The sequence below is a fragment of the Amphiprion ocellaris genome, chromosome 17, assembly GCF_022539595.1.
Source record: "Amphiprion ocellaris isolate individual 3 ecotype Okinawa chromosome 17, ASM2253959v1, whole genome shotgun sequence".
NCBI lineage: Eukaryota > Metazoa > Chordata > Actinopteri > Pomacentridae > Amphiprion > Amphiprion ocellaris.
Window position 1 is genome coordinate 7,869,014 of NC_072782.1, and position 24,985 is coordinate 7,893,998.

At 41.8% G+C, this 24,985-nt stretch overlaps 1 protein-coding gene and 1 long non-coding RNA gene across 2 annotated transcripts; one reads left to right on the forward strand and one right to left on the reverse strand.

Annotated features, from left to right (window-relative positions):
• Nucleotides 1–18,284, forward strand: LOC129350937 (uncharacterized). The gene is made up of 2 exons (XR_008604535.1): nucleotides 1–954; nucleotides 15,678–18,284. It is a non-coding gene; the product is annotated as an uncharacterized LOC129350937 (long non-coding RNA).
• LOC111574928 (protein FAM222A) lies at nucleotides 1,425–23,948 on the reverse strand. Its single transcript, XM_023279753.3, has 3 exons — nucleotides 23,806–23,948; nucleotides 13,414–13,582; nucleotides 1,425–3,886 (listed from the first exon to the last, which is right to left on the reverse strand). The coding sequence occupies exons 2-3, from the start codon at nucleotides 13,541–13,543 to the stop codon at nucleotides 2,502–2,504; spliced, it is 1,515 nt and encodes a 504-aa protein (XP_023135521.1). The 5' UTR covers nucleotides 13,544–13,582; nucleotides 23,806–23,948; the 3' UTR covers nucleotides 1,425–2,501.
• Nucleotides 23,949–24,985: the final 1,037 nt, after the last annotated feature.

The window sequence follows — 24,985 nt, forward strand, 5'->3', positions numbered from 1 at the left end:
GCTAGCAGCTAGCAGCTAGCAGCTAGCAGCTAGCAGCTAGCAATCAGAGCGGTAACGTACTCCTAAACGTGAACATGGCCGAAGGGAAACGAGCCAAGACCTACCATTTTCACCCTGAATGGGAGGATGATTTTTTTTTTTTTTTTTGCTTACTCTCATTCAGATTTACGGAGCTGTTGCCTGAAATCAAGGACTTCCTGAAGCTTTCAAAACGTGGATTACCATAGAAAGCTAGAGGACCACCTGTGGCTTTTAGATTCATCTTCCCTCACTGATCTGACTGGCGAGTTCAATGAATTGAATTTAGAGCTGCAGGGTAAAGATGTAGTCAATGTGATGAGTTCAGTGAACACGTTTAAAAGCAAGCTACAGCTGATGTCCAGCAGGCTGCAGCGTGGTAACCTGCACAACTTCCCTCACATGCAAGCAGAACTACAACGTCAAGGTAAAGGTGTGACACAGCTTGACAGTGCACGTTATGAAGAGCGTGTTCAGAGCATCTCCTCAGAGTTTGAGAGACGTTTTACTGACTTTGCATCCATCGAGCCTGTAGCCAGCTATATGTGTTATCCATTTGGTGCAAGTATTGATGTTGGTGACATTACTGCCAAAGTCAAATCACTTTTTGACTTGGAAAGCTCCGCTCTTGAGGACGAGAGTCTGACAAAGCCAGATCAACATCTGCTCAACCTGGAGAGCATGTGGTGTTCTGGAAACTACTGGTGGAGGAGAAGTATCCCAATCTCAGAAGATGTGCCTTGAACCTGACAGCTTTTTTTGGATCAACGTATTTGTGTGAGTCTGCTTTCTCACACATGACGATCATCAAGTTCAAGCACAGATCAACAATGACAGATGACCACCTTGCAGCCTGCATACGCCTTGCAACCAGCTCCTGCACTCCTGACTATGAGAAGCTAGCCTCCTCCTCCTAGTGCCAGGTCTCCCACTAAGGTAGGAAGAGATTTCCTTTTTTCAAACTCAGATCTACCTGTTTTGTATCTCATTTATTTTTCTGTTTAGTTCATAGTAAGGTCAGTTATGGCTATTGCTCACAATGCAGATTGGTGTTTATGTGTGAGAGAGGAGCAGAGAGAGTGGGTTTGTGCTACAGCACACTATGCAAACTGGCAACTGTGTGAGAGGAATTTGTGTCTGTGTGTGTTTGAGAGAGGGAGGGTTTGTGATGTGATGTTGAGTGGTTTTGTGACAACAAGAAAAAATGTTGTTCGGTTCTTTACTGCAGGCTGGAAACGATGTGTGTGGGTTTGCGATGTTGACACTGGACTGGTAGATCTCTGGAGGTTGGCTACTTGAAAAGTAGATCTTGGGTCAAAAAAGGTTGGGCACCCCTGGATTAGAGGTTCATACATTGCAAAAATGTAGTTATTTCATCAACAAAACTCATGGAGAGCGCTCACATGTTCATATATAATAATTGCACTTTATAATTATAGACAGTTTGCCATATAAGTCAACAGGCCGACATAAATAAATAGTATTACAGAACCAGTGCAGACACACAAAGAGCTACTCAGTCATACATCTCAAACCATCGGAGATAATATAGCCCTACAAAGAAGACACTGTAAATGATTCAGGTGGCCTGCTTTTCAACATGGCACTCCATTTTACATACAGCGCTGTGAAACAGTGTCACAGCCTTCCAGAGGAAAACCCCTTATTTCATTCAAGAACAAAAAAAATCTTCACACAACCTCTTAAAGTTTATAAATGTTAAAAACACAACCAAAGGGCACGTGTTTCTTGGCCTGAATGCCACAGTGTTGATTTGGATATGCAACAGTCCTAATACATTGAGCTGAGCATTAAATCAATTAATGTGTTAAATTACATAATCTGTGACCGTATAAGAAAAATATTCACATTTATATGCAAATGATCCAAAATATTCCAGGCTGTTGCACTGATTAATAACAGAACAGTCAGTGAAAAGTGGAAAAAAAAAACTCATAAAAATCCACAACAAAGCGGTCAACAATTGAAAGCTCAGGTAATAGTGGAAGAATGTTCCCTCACCAATAAGAAGCAAATTTTATGTAAAAATATACAGTATATTCACAAAAACTGTTACCAGAGATCCTTCCCAGATTCAAGTACATGTGTTTTTTCAGAGGGATATTCATGATTATATCGGTTCAGTGTGTTTCCGTTGTTGTTGTAAAGGCCTACAGAGCAATCGCCTGCAAATCATACAGTGGATGTTAGGATGGAATTGTGATTAGGTGCTCAGCGTCCGTATTAAATGTTTGATGGCCATTTAGGATATAAAAATAAAACATGAAAAAGTCCATAGGATAAACCTGTATCTTGATTATCAGTTACCTTTTTGGGCTTATAACGCTAAGCCTTCTACAAATACAGTACATGCACAAACTAAAAAAAGGCATGTCTCTTCCTCACACGTCTGAACTGACACTTCCGTCGTCTATAAAAGGTTTTGTCACGCCTGCGTCGCCGTCGTGTGGCTGCACCCTGTCTTATCTGTAGACGGGGAGCTGGATGTGTTGTTGGTGCTCCAGCAGCTGAGGCATCCCCATGGCTTCGTACCCACGGCCCAGCATACGCTCTTTGATGCAGGGAGGGTGGATCTCACTGATGAGGCACTCCAGAGACTGCAGGCTGCTGCTAAGTACTGCAGCGTGGCACAGGCTAGAAGTAGGCAGCCCACAACAGAGGTTTTGGTCTGTGCTGTAGGCCTGGGTATGAGCAAGAGGAGGAGGGTGGAGCTGTGGCTGGTGGTGCTGAGGATGGTGGTGGCGGTTTGGGTGGAGGTGGGGATGGGAGAGCCCCAAGTCTCTAGGCCTGGCTGCACATGTACCCGTTGCCAGCACCTGAGAGGTGAAACAGTCAGCGTTGGGAGTGTCGTCCCAGAGAGGGGCGTAGTACTGTCCCACAGAGAGCTCCCCCTGCATGGCGCCGCAGTTCAGAGAGGAGCCGCTGCCCCGCTCCTGCCCCACGCTGCCAGGATGCGGCCTGTACGGCAGCTGAGAGGAGCACGCCAAAGGGATGCAGCTTTCAGGAGACTGGCCAACGCCGGCCTCCGCTGCTCTGTGCCCCTGAGCGCCGTTACTCATGCTGTACATCCTCACTGCTCCCTGCTGATAGGGCTGCTGCTGCTGCTGCTGCATTTGAGCTTTGTGCTGCCACACTGTGTAGTCTCTCTTCTCCATGTATCCAGCTTTGGCTATGTCTGCGCTCTGTGTCGGCAGCACTGCCCCCGCGAAAGGCAGACTGCTTTGGGGCGGCACTCCCAGGACAAAGTCTGAGTCTGAATGTGCCACGGCAGCCACAGCCTGCAGGGAGGGGCTGGATCGGGCCTCTCCCCCCAGCTGCAGGGCCTGGCTGTGGGGAACTCTGCTCATCTGCCTCATCAGGCTTTGAACCTCTGCCAGCTCAGACTGGGGGGCCAGGCTCTGATCTCCGGAGGCTATCCCTGCGCTAGAACAAAGTGTCTCAATGGGTACATCAGGGGGCTTACATGAGCTTATACGATAGGCCTTATGCCCATGTCTGACTGTGTAGCCATTATTCAGAGGATTATTATACGGTGCCACAGAAGTCTGGCTGTTTGCATGTTTAGTCCTCCTGCCCTCTGAGGTTTTCACCACACCTTTCACCACCACGGAGGCTTTGACGATGGCCAGCAAGCCCTGGTAGCCTCCTGAGTACGGGTGTGAATAGGGGCTGTAGCGTTGGCCCGTCGTATCCAAGCCATTGACTGTTTTGTTGAGCTGTTTGTGTTGCGGCACCCGGACATCTGACGGAAAGATTTTGATGGACAGCGGGCTGTTGGCGGTTTTCTGGGCAAAAGCGTCCAACTCTGCAGGAGACGGGTACCGAGAAATCATGGAGGCCGGCTCGCCTGGGAAGAGAGAAGGCAGAGAAAGTGATTAGAATATAAGCAGCCTGGCAAAATTTGTTGTTTTTTCCACCCTTTTACAGTCTCAACCTGTGTTGGAGGATAATGGTGGACATCAACCGGTGTTATAAACTAATTTACAACGGAAGAAACACCTCCAGCAGTGTTTGATCAGCGCTTAATGACATTAATACAGACTCAGTTCAACACAGAATTAGTTTAAAAAGATGAAATGTAGCAACAGGAGACGAGAACGGAGCCTGTTTTACTGCCATTTGTGCCACTAAACCACAGAAAAAGGGATTGAAGTCTAGTCTAGTTTCAAAAATTGCCCTTTTAAAGTTAAATTCTAACAAATAAGATTAAGCCTTAGTATAAGCACGGTTAGGAATTTTAAAAAAGACTAATGTATCAAGATTACTGATAAATATTTAGCCATTTTCTTAAATGTTAAAATCCACTTAGCTGATTCATGCCTCATTTTTTTTGTTGTTTATGTTCAATAACTTTGCAATCACTCAAGCATCCCCAGCTCCTGCCTGTGAAATTTTGTTCCACTTTATGCTTTTATAAACTTGAACCGATTCTACTGTAAAAGCCTGGAGCCTAAACTGTGAAGGAAAAGTTGATGCTGATGGAAAAAGAGCAATCATCAAGAGTGTCGCTGATTGAATTGTGTGCGGGAAAGCTGACGGGACAAACTAAGATTGGATTTAAACACTATTATTCAGGCAATTTCATGGCTGCTTAACTCCCGGCGACTACGGAAAAGGTGGAAAAGGCGCCCCATTTAAAAACAATAAATCACCTGGTAGAAATTACCGCCACCTTTCAGAGTGACACTTTTATGGAATTTCTGACATAAAAAGAAAAGCTGCTGAAATTAACCTGGATCACACTGTAAGCCGGTGGAAATCACAGCAGGCAAAAGAACACGGCTGTAATCTGCAATAAGGGGCAAAAAAAAAATAAAAACACTTCATTTCATTTTCAATAACAAAACCAATTCCAGCTATGCAGGGGAGAGCTCGCTCGTTTTTCCCATTTGAAATTGATTTGGGAGTTCATTTCATTTCAGGCCTACAGTGAGCCTCCCGACTGTGAAAATGAGTCAATCTACAAGATCCATCTCATGAAAGAAATAAATTGGGTGTTTAAAATGGAGGAAAGAGGTAAGGTGGAGTGTTCAATCCATCCAACAATCTCCCAGCGGAGCAGAAGGAACAGCACCATGGTGCCAGGAGCATGAATGAATTCTGCAGAGAAATACAACAAAGCAAAACACTGCTTATTATGTATCACAGTGTAGTGCTGCTATAGAAAACAATGACATCTGGGATGTTGGAGAGGTGTTTGTACTGTATACAACATCAAGATGTGAGCTCTCTCTTCTCTGCTTTCCCATAATACGACTCAAGGAGAAAGAAGTAACAGGAAAAACCAGCTGCAATAACAGTTTCTGGCTAAAAGCACAATATTCACGACCAGAAAAGAGAAGAAAAAGAGGATCGTATAACCTGAAAGGAGCTTTTAAAAAATAATAACCCTTTACCCACAGCACAAAATTCGTCCATTTCCTGCCTTTTGGTAACGGTGCTCAATTGCCAAAGATTGCTAATTTGGCAAAACAAATCTCCGACAGGCATTTCAGCCTTTTCTGGTTGAGTAAAATGTCAGCGCTGAGGCCTGCACGCTGCGATCGGCTCGCCGTTCCACGAACACTTCAAACACTCTGAATGCTAACACGTCTTCACAGGGTGTCTGATATTGTTAGTCCAGAGATTACAGCCCTGTCAGAGCTACAGAGACACAACACAGCTGCACTTCCCACTGTGGCTGCCTTAATGTGGCACTATGGAAACCTCATTAGCAAATAGGCACGCTGCATTCACAGATTCATCATCTGAAGACCGCTACTGTGTGACATATGCATCGAAAGAAAAAGGGGGGATCATTTTAGGTGACAGAAACTACTGAGGAGCAGCACGATCTAAATTATAACCGTTTCAATCTTGAGGATTTTTATACCAATCAGTGGTGTTAAACGGCTGTACACACAGGAGCTCAGCACAGTCGTGTTTACCAATCGGTGATGTTTTTCCCAAAGCATGTGGTAGCAGTAATCAAACTGTATCCTGAAGCAATTCTTCACAATATTCACTTGTTTCAGGCTTTCCGAAAAGAACACCGAAGTCAGATATTATCTAAAATGTGTGGTTCATTTACAACAATCTGGCACTGTGTGTGATAGCTGAAGTTTCCCTCTGAAGCTGCCAGCTAGAAAAAGCCTACTGTGTAGAGGCTGCAGTATCACCCAAACTCTCAACATGAGGGCCCATACATATTAGAGAGAGCGATAACTGATGATGTGCATGAAGTATCTCCTCCATGGTGCTCTGCAGGCGTCCCAACAGGTCACGGGCACACTCCAAAACGTTTGAATTAGAATGCTTTACTTAAAAATAGCTGGTGCATTTCAAAGTAAGTGCATTAGTCACTTGCAGCTCATTCTGTCCTTCAACCAACAAGTAAAAAACTAAGGCAGCTTTCCTCCCAACCTCAAATGTTTTCATGTAACAAATGAGAATTTCTAAGCAACAAAACTGCAGTAAAGTTCACAAAGTGTGCAGTGGGTTTAATCAGTCTGTTGCCTTGAGGAGATGAGATTTGTGCAGGTTTGCATTAACGCAGGTTTAATTTTTAATCAGTATTTAATCCAGCAGAAATGTTACAAAGGCAAACTGGAAGTCATTAAAACAAAGTCAGCTTATCTCAGTGGCTCCAACCTCGAGGGGTCAAAATATGAACCACAGCGGTCATGAGATTATTAACAAGAAAAGGAAAGAACGACAAGAAACCCTTCAGATATCTAAAACAATCTGAGAGGAGAGAAGCGGAGTTTGCTTGAAGTGGCGACAGCTCATTTACATTTGCAACCTGTGATGAGGGATCACAAGCGCCACTCGGCTGTAAAGGATTACAAGCAAAAGAGGATGCAAAATGGTGGCTTGTCTGTTTAATTTGGTGGCAAATTTTAATAATCGTTCGCAGTTTAACATAGAAAATCTCGGCAGATTGAGACGCCGTTTCCTATGTTTCTTTACTCACTGTGACTGGTCACACGACAAAATTCAACGCTGTAAAATAAAGATAAGAAGTGAAAACAAATATGAGGCTGTTCACATGACAACGGGGAACTGGCAGCTATGTGTTGCGAGGTAGGGAATGGCAGATAGATAATTAGCAGTCTGACCTTAAGCACTTAATCACCCTGAACCTGCAGACTGCACGCTGCTTCTCCCTTCAGCCCTGACTGCGAGCGCAGAGGCAGACGCAAAAACAGCACAGAAAATAACATCAGCCACTTTCCGCGAGCAGCCTTGGCCGAGGCCACCATGCAGCGCTTAAACATTCTTTGACCTTTCAGCATTTTCCCCCGCTTGCATTAAGACAGGGATGATTGAAGCAAGTCAGACGGGCCTGAAAAGCTTGCTTGCGTATTTATTTTTTCCTTAAAAATGAGCATAATGACAGTGATGTGTGATGCATCCAGAGCCCTGGTAGCTTTAAACATGCTGCTCAGCTGTTATGGCACCAAAAGAGAAACTGGCACACTTTCATAGGAAACACCTAATCCTGATTTCCTCCCTCCATGCAGGGGACGTGCTTGGAAAGAAAGCGCTGGGGGTGGGGGGCCAATAATAAACTCAATCACCACTAGGCCTAACTTATTATGTGTGTTCATGTGTGCTTCTGCACTTAAAAAGGCAATTTTAAAAATATATTAGCATAACTATAATCTGTGCTTTTGTTTCAATCATTCCATGATATATAGTATAGTTAAATATACATGTGGTCTTTCAAAACCTTTTATTCCACCCACAAACAATCCCACTCAGTGCTTTCTACCACTTTAAACTGGCTAATCTTTTTCCCGTGGTCACCCTCGAAGCCATTTCCCCCCAGATTAGAGCAGAGACCTCATTGTTTTGGAGCAGTTTGAGAGTTAATCACTAATTTATGGGCAAAACAAGCCCCAGAGGCAGGGCTGAAACAGGAGTTGGACAAGCTTATTGCGTTTCCAAAACCACGGCTTCCAAACCATTTCATGCCCAGAGGGAAAACATAAGGAAACAATTAGAATGAGTGCTAGATATGATTCCCACATGAGATAAAAAAAAAACTAAATTCATATTCCTCGCTAATATCCATATATGTTGGCAGGACTTCCAGCCAAAAAGAAAAAATCCCACAGGTCTTTGATGTTAAGCTAAAGACTTATCTGGAGCACTTTTGTGAGATAACATGTTTACGAGTGTCAAATCCTCAGCAGGAACATGGCACTGAAAAACTGGCAGTTAATTACAGAACAGCTTCTCAGCAGGCATAAATGCTTGTTTACCACACCAATAATCCTGATATTTCAAGTACTCTGGCCTACCTTAATAACCAGGGACTAGGCTCAGCACATTCACAACGCATTTAAAACCTATTTCTCTGTTACCATGACAACCTCCTCTATGCACCCAGTTGGCCCAAAGAGCCCAGTCATTAGAACCATGTAATTAATTGGCCCTGCCTTCATTCATCTGTTTGAGACAAGCTCCTGCAATCGACTATCTGCCGGTTAGACGGAGCAAACGGTTAAGCTAGCAGCTGCTGAGTCTCCTCTCAGTACAAACCTAAAATAAAATTCTGCTGTTTGTTTGGTTTAGATCATTTACATTGTCAGTTATTCAAAATCAAGGAGACTGATTACCGATATTTGCAAATGATATACGCTTGATGTAGTGAAAATGGAAACCCTGGCATCAAATCTTAGCATAATACAAACTCAAAGATTATTAATGTTTTATGTATGATTTAAAAAGAACTTTCCAATACTTAGCCTTTAGTGTTGACTGGCTATTACTTGTGATGTGTAACCAATCAGATAGCACTGTGGGCGGGACATTGATCGAGATCATAGATTGACTAGACATGGAGAGAAATGGCTGCTTCATAGCCAAAGCAGCACATTGTAATGCCGATAATGGGAATAATTGACCAGTCTGGTAATCATTTGACCCCTACATTTACAGGATTATCAGCAAACTATATCCTGCTGTGATTGAATATATATAGAATCAAAAAATTAATTTCTAACCTCAAATGAAATTTCCGATACTGGTTTCACACAATGAGTGAACGCGGTTTAAAGCTGCGCTGATTGATTTTTGGCCAAAAGGGAGCATATAAAAGTCAAATCAAGCAAAGAAACACAAGGCTATATTATTGTCTGTTAAAGTTTCCGGGATGGAAGAGTTATTTCAGGCGCCCCCTGGAAATAAGTCATTTTCTCCGCAGATAATTTTCGGTGACTCATAGCTGGATTGCTTCTACTGTTTTGATTGACATTAAACTCTCCTGGGTGCAAGAGTAAAGAAACTGTCTGTTTCCTTGATGTAAAGTCAAAGGTAGAAACTTACGTAGATATTAAAAAAAAAACAAGGTGAGAACTTAACTACGGTGGCTCTGTTCTCAACTGCAGTGATGAAACACTTCAAATGTGCCACTGATCTGATTCGCACCTCTGACTGGCTTCGTCTTCACAGCAATAGGAGCTGAGACCAAGGCTACTACAACTACACTGATGCATTTTCATTTAAAAATGGCATCGTAAAAGGAAAACGATCTCTGTCCAAACACCGCACCGTTTCAGAAATAATCTCTGTGCATACTAATATGTCTGAAAAAGTATATCACATGAGCGTTCATGCACAACGGACACGCAGGTGTAAACATGGGGGTGGTTGCTTAGTCGTAGAAAACACGATGGTGGAGAGAAGACGAGAGGTTTCCTCAGTTGAACAACAGCTGCTAGTAGAGACAAGGTCAGCAACGCCTGTAATTCATTATCCATGTTGAATTAACCACCGGTGCTAGAGACTGATGTCTTTGTGTTCTTGCAGAAAATGGTCACATAATAGAGCAACAACACCTAGTGACAGGTAACCCTTTGATGCACAACACAGGTCAAAAGTGACTCAAATCCAATGGAAAATGGATATCTCCTGACCCACACTGCACATCGAAGGGTTAAGACCAATCAGAGAGCAAAAATGGGTGTCATCCAGACTAAAACGCAACCCAGAAGTCATTAAACTAAAAAAAAGTCAGCAGAATTTCCAAAAGTTTCAGTCTGAGACGTCAGTAGTAGTGTAGTGTCTAGAGCCGTCCACAATGTCAGTGTAAGACACAGGACCACCAGAACACATGCTCTTAAATCTCACTCCCACTATCCTCTCTATTAACAACTCTCTTCAGTAAACACACAAAAATAAAAAACACTCCTCCATCCATTATTTCCTTTTCCTTCGTCTTTCTGTGTCAGTAATCTCTACATGAAGAGTCTTCGCAAAACGGACTAACCTCGGGGTTGAACACTTAGTTATGTGTGCTCGAGGAGGCTCTGGCGAATACTTCTTTGCACCAGTGTCACTCCTCATTTGTTTCTGTGCCGCTTGGCCCAGCTTGGGCAAAGTTTCCCCTCTCAAAGCCAAAGCCGAGCACAGGCCAGCAGCGTGGGAAAAAAAGCACTTCCAGCCCCTTCTTTCAAGCCGAGATAGCGGAGAAGAGCAGAGCTCTCATTCGCTCTCATCACATAATTCCTAACACTCGTTTCTCAGAAATCTCTCACATGGGTTTGCGCGGCTGAGACCTCTCATGTCCTGCGCGTTCCGTTTATTGATAGCTAAAAATGGAAATGGCTTTGAAAAGCGCAGCGGTGGCTAAAGACTGTCTCCATTTAACTCGATCCAGCGACGACTCATTTAATGAAGAAGCCTGGACCACACAGACGGAGCTCCCATCAGCAGTCTATTCCCTGCAGCTGTGCTTGAAATGTCAGACTGAAGCTGGAGGGTTCTGCACTACGCACAGTCGCAGTACATAAAACTCAAGGGGGGGTGGAGGAGGCCCTGCAGGTAAACAGGATGAGAAACGCATCCGTGGTTCTGCCTGAGGCAAACTAGGCCCTTCTGTTCCAACATTTAGCAGACAAGTGCTCCACTGATTCCCAATTAATATTTAATAACAAAAAAAAAAAGACAAAGAGGTATTTCACCCGAGGAAATGAGAGATGAGTAGATGGAGCTTAAGACGAATGGAATTTCCAGTCTTTCAGATTGGAGTATGGTTGGATACGCATTGTCTGGTAAATAAAAGAGATGTAATAATTAACTGCAGTCTGTCAAACCAATTCACAGCTATTTCATTTATTTTAGGTGATTATTATGCAATGCAGTTGGTTCACATCTTACTGAGTGTCCTGTTAGTCTTGTTGCACCTGTTAGATCAGGACAGCTTTAATGGCCCTTTTAAGTATATGGGGTTCAATGACCTGAGCGACATGTTTCCACTCAACCTGACCTGAGCGGATGTCTAATTATCCAAAATAAGTGAAAACTCCTGTGTGAACGTGCAGGTGTTGGGTCCAGGTGTCACTGGAATCTGGTAATTACAGGGTCATTAAATCTGGAAATAATGATGTTCTTTGTATACTTTCTATCCTATTTCCAAAATGTGCATTTGCTAATTTGTACGCACTCAGTGGACGATTTAAGGTTACAAATTAGTACATTTCAAGATATCCTGCATGTGGATGCACAGGCCCATGCAAACAAACAAAACATTTACTGGTAACCAGCCCAGACTAGACGTAAGTGCACTTAGAGTATATAGACAAGCTAATACATAGACCAGGGGTGTCAAACATATGGCCTGCGGGGCAAAACCAGCCCACCAGAGGGTCCAGTCTGCCCCACAGGATGACTTTGCAAACTGTAAAAATTACAGAGACAACATTAACTGCAATTTTTCAATGAAAGTAACTGCTATTTTAGATTTGTCCACTGTACTGCCATAACTTCTATGTATTTTTATATATAAATTCAATACATTTACAAGGCAGGGGGACAACTTAATCTTCTTTCTTTATAATTCCCACTTTAGTCTGTATGGTGTGATGCTCAGGATTACTACACAGATGTGTAAATGAATGGGAACTCAAAAAAAATTCTAGATCTTGACAAGTTGTTTTGATCATAATGTAAAATTCTAGATTGTTCAGTTCCAGAAATCTGTGACTGAATGTTTTGTGCCTTTTGTAGACACACTGTGATCAGTAAGTTGTAATGTGTAAATGGTAAGCTGAGGCATAATATTGTTGAAATTGAATTTATTTTTCTTAAGAAATTTCATTTTGTTTATAATGTTTTGTAAAAAAAATATAGTCCATTAACTGTGAATATTTTCAGAATGTACTTTTTTGAGCTAAAACAAAGGGAAGTATTTGGAGTGTTCATCATTTATAGGCTATTATGCCGTGATATTACTGGTCCGGCCCGCTTGAGATCAAACTGGGCTACATGTGGCCCCTGAACTAAAATAAGTTTGACACCCCTGATATAGACTGTGGATCAAATTTTGTGTTTTTGTCAGAGAAAAATAAAAGGCATACAATAGTTCGGTCAGCATTTCGATGCTCTTGATTTCCATGAAACCACAGTCTGAGCTCTTCTGTTTGTTTTCGTTCCCAACAATCCCTGTTAGCTTCTGCAGTACAGCGGCTAATCTCTCATGGGTCCAAATAAAACACAATAAATGATGCATGATAGCACAGCCTCAAAATAATAACAACACGACACCTACACCAAAAGGAAAAGAGAACATCTATAAAACGAGCAAAATAAGTTATGCTTCATGGCTAAGTACATTCATAAGACTGAAAAACACACCCAGTAGAACAATTAAATTGTAAGTAGATATAGATCTTCGATAGAGAGTAGCTTCAGACCAGAAGTATGATGTATCAGCAATTTTTAAAGCAATAGAGGAAAGGAAACCACAGCAGAATAAATTCATTTGTGGCACTGTGATCTCATTATGTGAATGTAGGCTGCCCAGGAAGAAAAAGACTATGCAATTTGGACTGCTGCACAAATAACATGGACATAGAGTACATCAAGAAAGCAAGGTTCCGACCAAGAACTATATCTGCAGACACGCTGCATTTAATCAGTTAATTGAAAGAAATCTAATCACAAATCCCAGTCCCAAAGATACCCACTCAACCTTTCAACGAACGCGGTATAATCAGTCAAGATGAAGGTCAAACAGCACTGACATGAAGCACTTTCTGTTCAAAATGTGAACATCGTTAGTAACCCTGTATGGGAGAGTTGATTAACTCTGTAATTTTAGAGTCCACTTTGACCTGCATGCATTTGCGCTGCAGGAGCACACTGATTACGAACCCAATTAACAGGCATCATCATCAAGGGGCTCATTATTTTAATCCAAGAAGCCTCACAGCAATCCAAATCTCAGCACACTGATAAAAAAAAAAAAAAAAAAACTTTGCATGTTTTTTACGTTAATTTGGAGACGAGAAGGTCAAGCAGAGCGTGACTTTTACAAAGTAAGTCAGCTACGTGACCAAGATGCTGCATATATGTTTGTGGTATTTACTTTGCTTCATACAGACTCACCTTTGCGGGTGCATGGCTGCAGTGATGGTACCGGCAGCAGTAATGGCGGTGGTGGAACATCAAGGCTTTTGGGTGTGCAGGCCAAACGCTGCGACGAGAGGTTCTGTCGTCTCTGGATACAGGCCAGCATGATAGTTCACTAGGGCTGCACACAGCCTGGGTAGACCTGCTGAAATAAAGGAAAATAAAAGCTTTTTACCCGATCGCTAACACTTTTAACACCAGATAAAATACTCTTTATGCAAGCCAGACTCTGACACAATAGTGGCTCTCTGAGACTGTGCTTATGGACAGCAGTGCTTTGAGCTAACAGGTATCATATTCACCATGTTTCCCATATTGGTTTAGCACATTAGAACACAAAGCACAGCTGAGCTTAATGGGGATGAACTTTGCAAGTAATTGATCTGAAATGACTGATTTGGATTTTGGCATGAATGTGATTCATTCAGGAGTTGTTGAGATTTTTCAGTCTTAACCACAAATGTCAACGTCACGCTAGAGAAAGTCAATGAAATTCATTATCTGGAAGGCACAATGGTGAGTACAATCCATGTAGGAGAAAATTTCATCAGATAGTTGAAAAAAAATGATCTGCTGCTGGAATTAAAGAAAAAGCCATGGAATAACCAAACTAAGTCTAAGCACCACTGACAAAGCAGACAGTTTTATCTTCTGGGGACCATGAATATTTGCACAAAGTTCAAAAGCAATTCATCCATTTTTTGCTGAGCTACGTCAGGCTAGAACACATTATCTATCATAATCTGACTTACCAGATGTAGACTGTGGGTATAAGCTTGCCATTGGCTGTGCATCTCGCATGGCTTTCTATTCCTCTTCCGCCACCTACACTATCTGCCTCTGTTACCATTTTCAAATTCCGCCTCACTACAGGAAACAACAACCTCTGTGCAGCAACCTACCACACAGAAAACTTCAAGTTTAGCAGAGGATTTGGATTGTGCAGTAAGGCAGCCCCGCTAGTTTGTTAAATTAGCTATTTTAATGACAGTGCTCGCCTCCCTGCATGCAAATGTTCCACCAAAACAATTCCCCCGACGCTATTTTCAAGGGATAATGTTGCTGCACCCTTGGCTAAGCTCTGCCCAATATATTCATGATTGCTTTAAAGGAATACAAACAACAGAGCGTCTCTTCCTCTATAGCAAAATGATAGTACAGTGCAGTCAGACCATTCTGTACTGCAGAATGATCTGACTCTGCAGGACCAGTCTGAACCACAGTGGTACCAAAAATAATGGCTTAAAAATATCACTACGGATAACTGATCTCCAGCACTTCTGTTCTCATGTTTTTATGATTCAGTGCTGAAGTAGCACAGTTAAGAAAATGACTAGAAATAAAGACAAATTAGAAGCCATACAATCAAACTCCCACGACAAACATCAGTTTAATTCTAGGAGGAAATGGCAGTCTTGTATCTTCCATGTTCATTCGGCAGTTTGAATATCAAACTCTGCAACCACTTGGGCCCTTTTACCATATTAACATTCAGCAGCTCCTCTTTGAACTGCAGAGTCTGTACATTTAAGAAAGTAATATCACTTTAATGATGACTCCATCTCCTTCTTGTTATGATTACTCTTTCCTGTTATCAACCTTGTTCTGTCGGTTGCGATCACACAGATCATTTACAAACCCTCCCGTAGCCTCGGGCCGTGCGATTCAATTTCTAACCAGCCCCGAGACCTTGGTTTCTTGTTCCATAAATTTATGGCCGTATTGATCAGCAGAGAAAGCCAAAAGCAGTTCGCTCCCCAAAATAGGCTGCGCTGTTTGCAGAGTTAAGTACTGTCGGTGGAAATGAGAACCCGTGTCTGAACAGGACTGCGCCTCCCCACAGCTGTGCTGATTGAAGCAATCATTGTGAAGAGAACGCCAGGCAGTGAGGGAATATTTCACTGATAATCACATTTGACATTGGCTTTGATTATTTGAAAGAGTCAGCAAATCTGAATGCCAGCATTGCAAAACTAAAAAACACCTCAGGCTACCATAAAATACATCTTCCTCTATGTTAATCAGGTATCTAGACCGACAACTGCTATCAGTGTAAAATATCACAGATGTGTGTGGTATTAATAGTTAACCAATCCACAAAGGGAAGCACCGTATTTTCCTTACAATGCCGTTGTCCCCCATAAGGCTGATATAAGCCTGAAGCGTACAGCTGTCAGACTGCCTTTTTCCTTGTTCGGTTTTAGGGTTCTTCTGGATTTTTGTTTTTGTTTCTCCCGCAGGGTTCGGAGGGCAGCCAAGGCAAGTCAACCACAGAACAGAATGTTCAGCGACGGGCTGCAGAAACATGATTACCTTCACCTCCAAAGGAAGAAGAGACAGAGTGGCTTTTATTTTACTCAGGTGCCAAAAAAAAAAAAAACACTCCCTCCACTCTTCCCTCTTCCTTTACCTGCTCCCCTCTTCCGCTCAACATCTGTCCCTTGGTGACAAGCTCACTTCAAACTGCTCAGTGCAACCTGTCTCATCTCAGCACACACATCTGAAGAGCTAAAAGCCTCAATATGGTCAGATTCCATTTTGAAAATAATAGCAATTTCACAACAACCCTTCCATTACCACACATTTGTCAAGAGGGAGATACTGGAAAGGCAGAAGGAACACAAGAGAGAGAAGGCATCTCCAGGGAAATCCCTTCACAAGCAGAAAATGAGACATGAATTGGAATACCTTCCATTACTCCCATAATTTGCAGCTGGAAGAAAATACATCAAGGAAGGCATTATAATTCAAAGAGAGGCGAGCAGTGGCTTAGCGAAGAAAGTTTCACTGAAAGCAGAGAAGGGAGCCAGAAATGGCACATAAAGTGCAAGTAATGATGGTTTCTTTTATGCCGCTGTTTAAATTTAAAATTTAAAGAGATTTTATGAAAATTTAAGCTTAAAATTTCCTTCTCACTGTTGAATACAGCTACTCGAAAGAAGGGACAAGAGATAGAAGATCAAAGTGATCCCGAACGCATGACATTATCTAGGCTGAGCCCTTGAGCAACTTCAGTTCTCCAGCCCTCCGTGTTTTGCTTATAAAAGCGTTTGGCACTTTCTTATGATGTTATATGAGGATATATCACAATCACATGGCTGAAATGATACAGAAATTGAACATATGTGACAACGGCAAAGAAATTGTCAGCAATCTTTAAAACTGCAGTTTTTAGCCCAGCTCCATTCAACCTTCACAAATAGGATCAAGGACCTTGTCATTAACGTAATGATCAGTGTTTTTCTCCTTCAGAGCAGCTTTCGTCAATCAACTTTTCAATCAGCAGCGACTTTTCCAACTGACCTTTGAGCCAGACACTATGGTTGAGGTTACAAGCCAAATGCGAAGCTTCTTGCTAAGTCCTGCCACTTCCAGAGTCTCGTGTATTCAAGGACGTCTCTGACACGCATAACGAGAAAAAGGACACAAAGTTTAAGCTGCGAGGACGGTTAATTCTCGCCACTGTCGGGCGACATTCATGCAGCTGATAAGCGGCGTGATGTGGTCCACTGAGGGGTCTGCCTGGGAGATAAAGACCTTGCGCTCTGCAGTCCATCTGACTGTTCCCCGTGGTGTTGTGATAAGAATATTTTTGGTGGTTATTTTTCAAGCTTTTCCTCCCCTTCGTCACTGACAGAATGCAAAAGTGCTTCATTTTCTGAAGTGATATCTGTCCTGGGATCAGGACGGAGCGTTTGGTGAGACGATAAGGTCAAGTGAAGAGGGAGGTGATGGAATGACTTTAGTTTAACAAGCACAGCTAATGCTTTAAACTGAATTTTAATAGCATCTGTTCAACAAAAAAAAAAAAACTCCAGCTAAATTTCATCACCCAACATGCACCATTCATGTCCTGACAATCTAAGCAAACAATCCACCCTATGTGATCACAGTTGTAGAGATAATAAAGCTGGATATGCGTGATTACCCACATAATGCGCTGCTACTTCAGGAAAATGTGAAATGGCTCATGACTCGCTTTACCTGTTTGGGTGTACAAAGCAGCAGCGCAGGAATATCCATCAAAGCAGGATAAAGCCCTAAATTATACAGAGACTCAGACAAGAGCATCTGTCTGACCTTCTGGAGTCTTTTATGACTTCAAGCAGCATCAAAGGTCAGAGCAAAGATAGAAGCAAATTGCACAAAGAACCTCCCTCTCAACAAACATGAAATGCACAGATAAAAGATGCACACTGGCTCTGCACACACACAGAGAGACACACACACACCCTCACATTCACACACACCCCTCCCCACCCAAAACATCTCAGCTCCTGTTAGCAGTTCTCAGGATCCTCAGTTAATAATTAGATGATAATGAAAAAGGTTTAAGACGAAGCACCCTTTTCACTCTCTGAGTGGATTAGCATGAGTGCTATGCTAATGTTTTCCCTTCCTTCCACACAGAAGCTGCAGATGAGCAAAGGGGGAAAGAGAAAAAGCACAAAAGCAAAAAAAAGTAGAAGGTTAATTTAGGAATAAATAAATGCTTAACAAAGAACAATTAGTCATTATGGAAGAGGGGAAACAGAGTCTCTATTTGAACGAGAATGACATCGTCTGTGAATAACAATCCACTTGCTGTATAATTAATTGTATATTATCTATGGCTTTTATACCGTCTTCAAAGTAGGTTCTGCAGGAACCTGTCTAAGTAATGGAGACCAGACAAGTCATCTTATATACAGACAGAATTAGACAGCAGTGCTGCTGCAGCTGCTGGATTCATCTCCACACACACACACACACACACACACACACACACACACACACACACACACACACACACACACACACACACACACACACACACACACACACACACACACACACACACACACACACACACACACACACACACACACACACACACACACACACACACACACACACACACACACACACACACACACACACACACAGATCACCCCCAATCCCCTCATACATTTTTAATAGAATCTATTACTTCTGGATTAGCCGATAAGAGCTGGCCTGGTTAAATTCTATAACAGTTTACATAATTGGTATCAGAATGGTACATAAGAGAGACCCAGATTTCTCTCTTCTACTTCTGTGTAGCGGAAGTAAAAAAAAAAAGACATTAAAAAAGTGAGACACAAAGGTTCACATACAGGATAACCAAACAACCCGGAGTCTGCTCCACGTTGGAGGAACACTCCAGGCCTGCGGCTGATAACAATGAGCCTCATTACCATTGAGATTAGCTCCTGTAAAAAGGTATTACAACAGTGTTAGAAAGCGTTTCCTATAAATTTTTTACGCAAGCACAAAATTTATGCAATTTATCGCTGGGCAAGATTCAGACAGATGTCCAGAGCTTTCAGTTGGATGTAAATCATGCAGTGTTAATGGCTGGATGACTGAGAAAAACATTAACATTACAGTTTCTCCCAAGCAACATTTTATCTCCGACACAGCTGAGTTACAATGAAGCAGATCAGTCTGAAAATCCACTGACAATCTTTAATAGTCTGTCAACTCTCTCACCATTGCAAAGAACATTATAATCCAGCAAAAGCTAATATAAATCAAAGTTGTTTATGTATGAAATTATCATTGTAGTGTGATGCTGTTTCCTGTTACGCCTACATCTATGTTCAAATTGTGCTAATCCTCTGCAACACCCCTGTATGCGGCTTATAAATAGAATAAAAACAAATCAAAATTCATTACAAATCTGTCAGAAGCAATATATACGCTGGTAGAATTTCCTTGTCAATTAGCTATATTGCCAGATCCACATAAATCAACATTTAGTTGCTTTCTGCTTATTTCGGTGTGCATATATTCGCTAATTTTCTTCTTTACTGCAACTTATTGACATTATTTGGAAATCAACATAAATAACATTTAAAGGTAGAGTACGCAATTTTGATCCAAAACTCTTGTTGTGAATTTTAGTGACTATCTCCTCACTATCTGCTAGTTGTCTGAAAAACACTGAAAAACAATACAGTGATCGTACATGCTGGCTCTGTGATTTGGGAAACACACAAAATGGCCCAAACCAAAACACACAATGCTGTTCCATGTGTCCATTTTGAGCTGGTGTATGCTTGTGCTAAAAGACAAGACAGAAGGAAAGTGAAAGGAAATGAAGATGGGGTGGAAAGGCAACAGTGAAAGCAAACTGTAAACTATATATATAAGATGGACATAGCAACTGTGATGTTACCCATTGGTTTGGCCACTACCATTGTAAAACCTCCAGTCTGGCATTTTGTCGCTGCTATGTTCGTCTTTAGAAAACAAATAAAATGAGTGAGTGATGGGTCTGATTGGAAAGGATTTTAAACACAGTGATACTTCAGCGACCTGTTAATCTTTCACTAAACTGTACCCTGCTGCATAATTTATAAAATAAACATTACGCCATATTCAAAAGGTTGGATCTAGCATTTGAGATCATGAACCAATTAGGAAAATGTTTACTTTGGCCATTAGAAATAATGCAGGTTTAAGGCGCTTCCACACCGGCTTCACCTCTCAGACCTTCAGGCTACATCCATCTTTCCTTTTCTTTTTTTACATACAGTCTATGATGTTTCCACTGTAGGAACTTGGAACAGGCTTAAGAGGATTTGGACATTGACCAAAATAGTCCCCCAATCATCTCATTTAGCCTCTCTGTTTCCATTGCGGTGTAGAATCCACTCAACTCACGAGGTGACATAATAATTTAATGACACCTTTGGCTGCATAATTCCACACCAACAACTCAACAAAGGAACCTGAAATGGTTGCTGCTTTGTTGTTGGTTGTGTTAGAATGTATGGCAAATTTGACATTGTTAAAGGTAATGTTTGAGAGGATAACAATGAACAGGCAGGAAAAATGGCATTTGTTGCTCCCCTCTTCCCAGAGTTTATCCAATCAGCTGATTTTTCATAGGTCACAAGTGCCTACTTTGCGACACTTTTTTTCCTCGAAAGCAGCCCTGAAAGAGATCCTACAGGGGGAAATCCTGTAGTTAAAACATGTACACAAAAGGTGTAGGATGGCCCAAAATTAGGTCCTGCAGTGGAAAACTGCCTGTTCTGATGGATGCTAACTATCAAGATATGCCCACAAGATGACTCCACCTTGAACTAGGGGAGACAGGTAAACTAAAAAAGCCCATCACCTTCAGCACAAACCTTCTGTAAGAGCATTTTCATCAGACTTCAACATTTAACATTGCAGCAACAAATGGTTTGAAAGGAATAACAGCATGAGTCCCTGAGATCAGAGCTTGAACCAATAATTTCAGCAGCACTATTTGTCTACAAGGTTTGCAGTTTTGACAAACAATTAATCATTTACTTTGGAGTTAATAGAGGTTATTTCATTGAGTTTGTCTTTCAAAACAGTAGTGGTGCGATGGTTAGTAGTCACCATATCCAATAAAATCAACGGGAACTGGAAATATTGTCTCACATTTTCATTTCTGTGTAGTGTTTCTATCTTTCATGTCTGCAAATTGCCCTATCCTATAAAAAGGAAAACACAAAAGAGAAAAAGAGCTCTAAATGTTGGATTTGTTATTGGGAAGACAGCAATTTATGATTTTCACATACAAAGATGTTGAGCAAAAATGGGTCCATGCACCCACAGCTGCACAATTAAGTCTTATCTTTGAGAACAGCCTTGGATCCGTGGCTGGGAGTAGAAAGCCTTGGACTGACCCAAATCTGCCCTTGCACATAGTCGGTGCCAAGGTAAAAGAAACACACTGCATGGGGTAAAGTCTGGCCAATGCCAAGGTAGCATTAGAGGGTAAACAGAGCCTTATCTTATCCTTATCCCAGCATGCACACCGAGACACACTGTCAAAAAGCTATGGCTACGTGGCCCAGCCTTTAGAAAACCTTGACTTCAAAAGTCAGCAGATCCTGAAAGAGTGAGCCGTAGGTTTGGTGGAAAGATAACTTCTTTTTCCCAGAAGATGCAAACTATGATTATAACTGCATGTTGGGCCAACTCATCTATAGGCAGAATCACTTTTAGTCCTCCGATTCCACAAAGAAGACAAACATAAATTACTCTCCAGCTCAACCCTCTGGCTGCTTGGTTCACTGTTACATCGTTAAGGGTCACTGATTCCTTAAAGCCATTAAAATCCTCAAGCAAACATACAACTCATTAAAAACTGCAGAGAAAACGCTGCCTATATGGCTCTTATGTGGAAGATAACCTAATGAGAAGCTCTCTTACCGCGCATCGCAGAAACATTACAATTTTCCATGAGAGTCTTTGATCTGTGGACCAACTTATGATGTAATCATCTCACCGCCTTTCTTCTTAGGGGCAAATGACGATGCATCAATTGCAATTTGGCAGGAAGTTAATCATTAATTTAAAGTAATTACCCAGCAGCGGCGTGCAGACAAAATAATAATAATGACCTCAGCAGCCCCGTCCCCTCCACAGTAACCTCGGAGGCCCCATCTTTAACCTTCCACCCCTAACCCACGTCTCGCTACCCCCTCATCCCATTAGAATGAAAAGAACAATTAGACAGATTTCAAAAGATGGCAGGACACTCATAATAACACATGACATCTCCGAGCAGATAAAAAAGGTGATTAGAAAAGGGTGCACGAGAGAAATTGCTAAGCAACCGGACCACTGACATTTATCCCAGCCAGACTGACAGAAAGATTGGGTGCATGTACATTCTCTGCTTCACCTTATCATTCAGTCTGCTAACCATCTCCTAATGCACAGCAGGAACTTCACTGTACACTTTAACAGCCCTTAGAAGCAAGGCAATGGATGACACGGCAGAAAAAAAGGAGATGTGACCTTAATCGGTCCTCGTACTGGCCTGGGTAATAATCTTCCAAGAAAAGGTCATTCTCGTGGTGAACTGTTTCCTCCATTCAGTAATTCGGCAGGCCTGGAGATTGAGCGAGCCTGGGGAAACTTCACAATAAATCAGAGCTCAGCTTCGCTCCTGAGAAGGCAAAGGGAAGCAGGCAGCCAAATGACAAATCCCTTTTCTTCACAGAGTTGGAATTACTGCAGGGTTGTGATGTGAGATCAGAGGGAAACCCCCATGGGGTTACCTGCACATTGGCTGCTCATGATACAATGCAAATTAAAAAAGCCTCTCCGACAAGTTCAGGCTCAGAGAAAATGCACATTTAGAGCAGGCAACCGAAAAAAATGAATATGGAATCAGAAAATAGTTAATTGCAACTTGTCCATTAGATGAGAATGGGACGTAAACATGCAGCATTTAAAGTAAAGTAACATTTAAGAGCAGATTTATGGGAGTCAAACTAATACACCGTGTGATCAAATGGCTCTACATTGTGGTTAATCAAAAGCCACGATTTAAATATGTCTATAGGAAACTTGTATGTAAGAAAAATAAGCCAAATCCTTATAAAAATAAACCCAGAGGAGTTGACATATCTTGCAGCCAGAAAACAGAATAACAGAAAAAAAGAAAGAGGATAATAAAACACCAAATTGCAGGCTTTTCTCCTGTGCCTCTGGTGGTAAAGCTGTGACATCCCATCTCTCTGGGTAATAAAGGATCTGGCACAAGCAAAGAGAGGGAAAAAAAAGCATGCAGGGTAGAATTTCACACCTGGCCAATAATCTATAAGAACCTCTGCTGCGGGTAACCTTCAACCTCGGCTGCCACCGGTGCAGTGAGGTGCGATGATCCCACCTCCGGCTTCTAGACAATAGAAATGGAAACCTTCTGAGGCAGCCCCTGAATGACCGATAATATACTTCAAAGCACTTCCCATATCCACTGAGATGCTGACATGGAAAGCGCCTTTCAGTGGCCGCAAAGCCGTCATCCAATTCACGTGTGCACACAGATATCGGCTCGTAGTAATGGGAGAGAAAAAGAAAAAAAAAACTACATGTTTGTAATGCAAATGTCCTTTTACGCATGCAATAACAAATTCAGGCCTGCTATTCTTTCTATTTAAACACGTTTTAGACACTATGTGCTGTTCAGTAAATCACTCTAAATAGGCATTAACCCCCTCACATTGCACTTTGCTCATGTGAATACAAATTAGCCCACAGATATGATGTATGTGGCTGTAATGAGGTGTAGTAAGGGCGAGACGCTCCTATCCATTAGTGCGCACTGGGCATCTTTCACCACTTTAGCGCTGTCGACCTAAAATCAATCCTCACATTAAACCCTGAAGCATCTTTACAACCCACTAAATATGATTTTTAATTGTTGTTATATATTAAACACAATTTTAAAACAAATCAGATGCAGTGCAAACAAGATAATTTATGAACTAAATGAGGAAAAACTCAATTTTCCGCATATTATCACAGAGTGAAGCGTTACAATGGGAATAAGAAGCATAAAGAGTGTCTTACAGAGTTTTGTCTAATCATAAGGCTTGTTTATCTTTGGTTCTCCACGGCTGATTGGTTGTTCTCCTGCTTGGAAGGCGTATTTCCTCTGCAAAAGCAATCCGGCCACTGATTTCGCTGATGCGCACTGGAGACCTCGAGAGAAACATCCATGGATGATCCCTGTTTTGTTCTTATTTTTTTTCACTGCGCTTCCTCGACAACACGTTCAACAGACAGAAGATCATTTCACCCGGTCGGGCTTTTTCCCGTGAAGCTGCCGCTGCTCGTGGATCATCTCGGCAGCCGACCGAGCCGTGTGAGCCTCACGGAGGGATGTCGGAATGGAAATGAGTCCTCTGCGCTGCTCAAACCGGCTCCGGGCCAATCAATCAAAGCTTTCATTTGAATATTCCCACGGCTCGGCCAATCCTGTGGCAGAGAAGGCGGCCGCTGTGTGATACCGAAGGAAACACGTTCCCGTTTAGAGGAAAGACTTAAAGGGAAAGGAGATCCGATACAGATTATCGCAAAACAAATGCAAGTTGTTTTTTTTTTTTCTTGTTTTTTTTTTTTTTTTTTTTTTTTTTTTGACTCCTGAACATGTGATCGATAAAGAAAGCTGCGTAAAATCGACTCCAAATTGGATCAAGGGTGCAAGAGCAGAGGTAAACACTTCAGAGTAACATTTTAACTAATGTGTTGACATCAATATGAAACTCCCCAACTTGGTTACTTAAAGTAAGACAATTGTTTTTTGGATTACAAGTTTTCCAAAATTTGGAGTTTAACTATGTAACTGAGGTGTAATCTAACAGAAATCTGAACACTAGATACAGACAAGTTCAAAATTTTTGACATATTAGAGTCAGGTTTTTACAGAGAGCATTTTAGATTTCTCTTTTAATCACTCTAAATCAGAGAAAAGTGTCAAGAGCCATACAGAATTCAGTTTTGCCATGTTTGGATGCTTTCTTTCTACTAGTCAACAAAATAACTACTGTATACGGACCAGTACATTAAAGAACAATGTTTCTGACCTTTAGTGTTTTGCATCTTAATTGTTTATAAATGTCTTCCCTTTGAAGAATATACTCATACATAGGTGAAATATACTAATACAGAGTGCCCGCTCTAGGTATGTCAAAAATATATTGTAGACTATTACTGCTTTTTTACTTTGCATAAAGATGTGGGCACTATG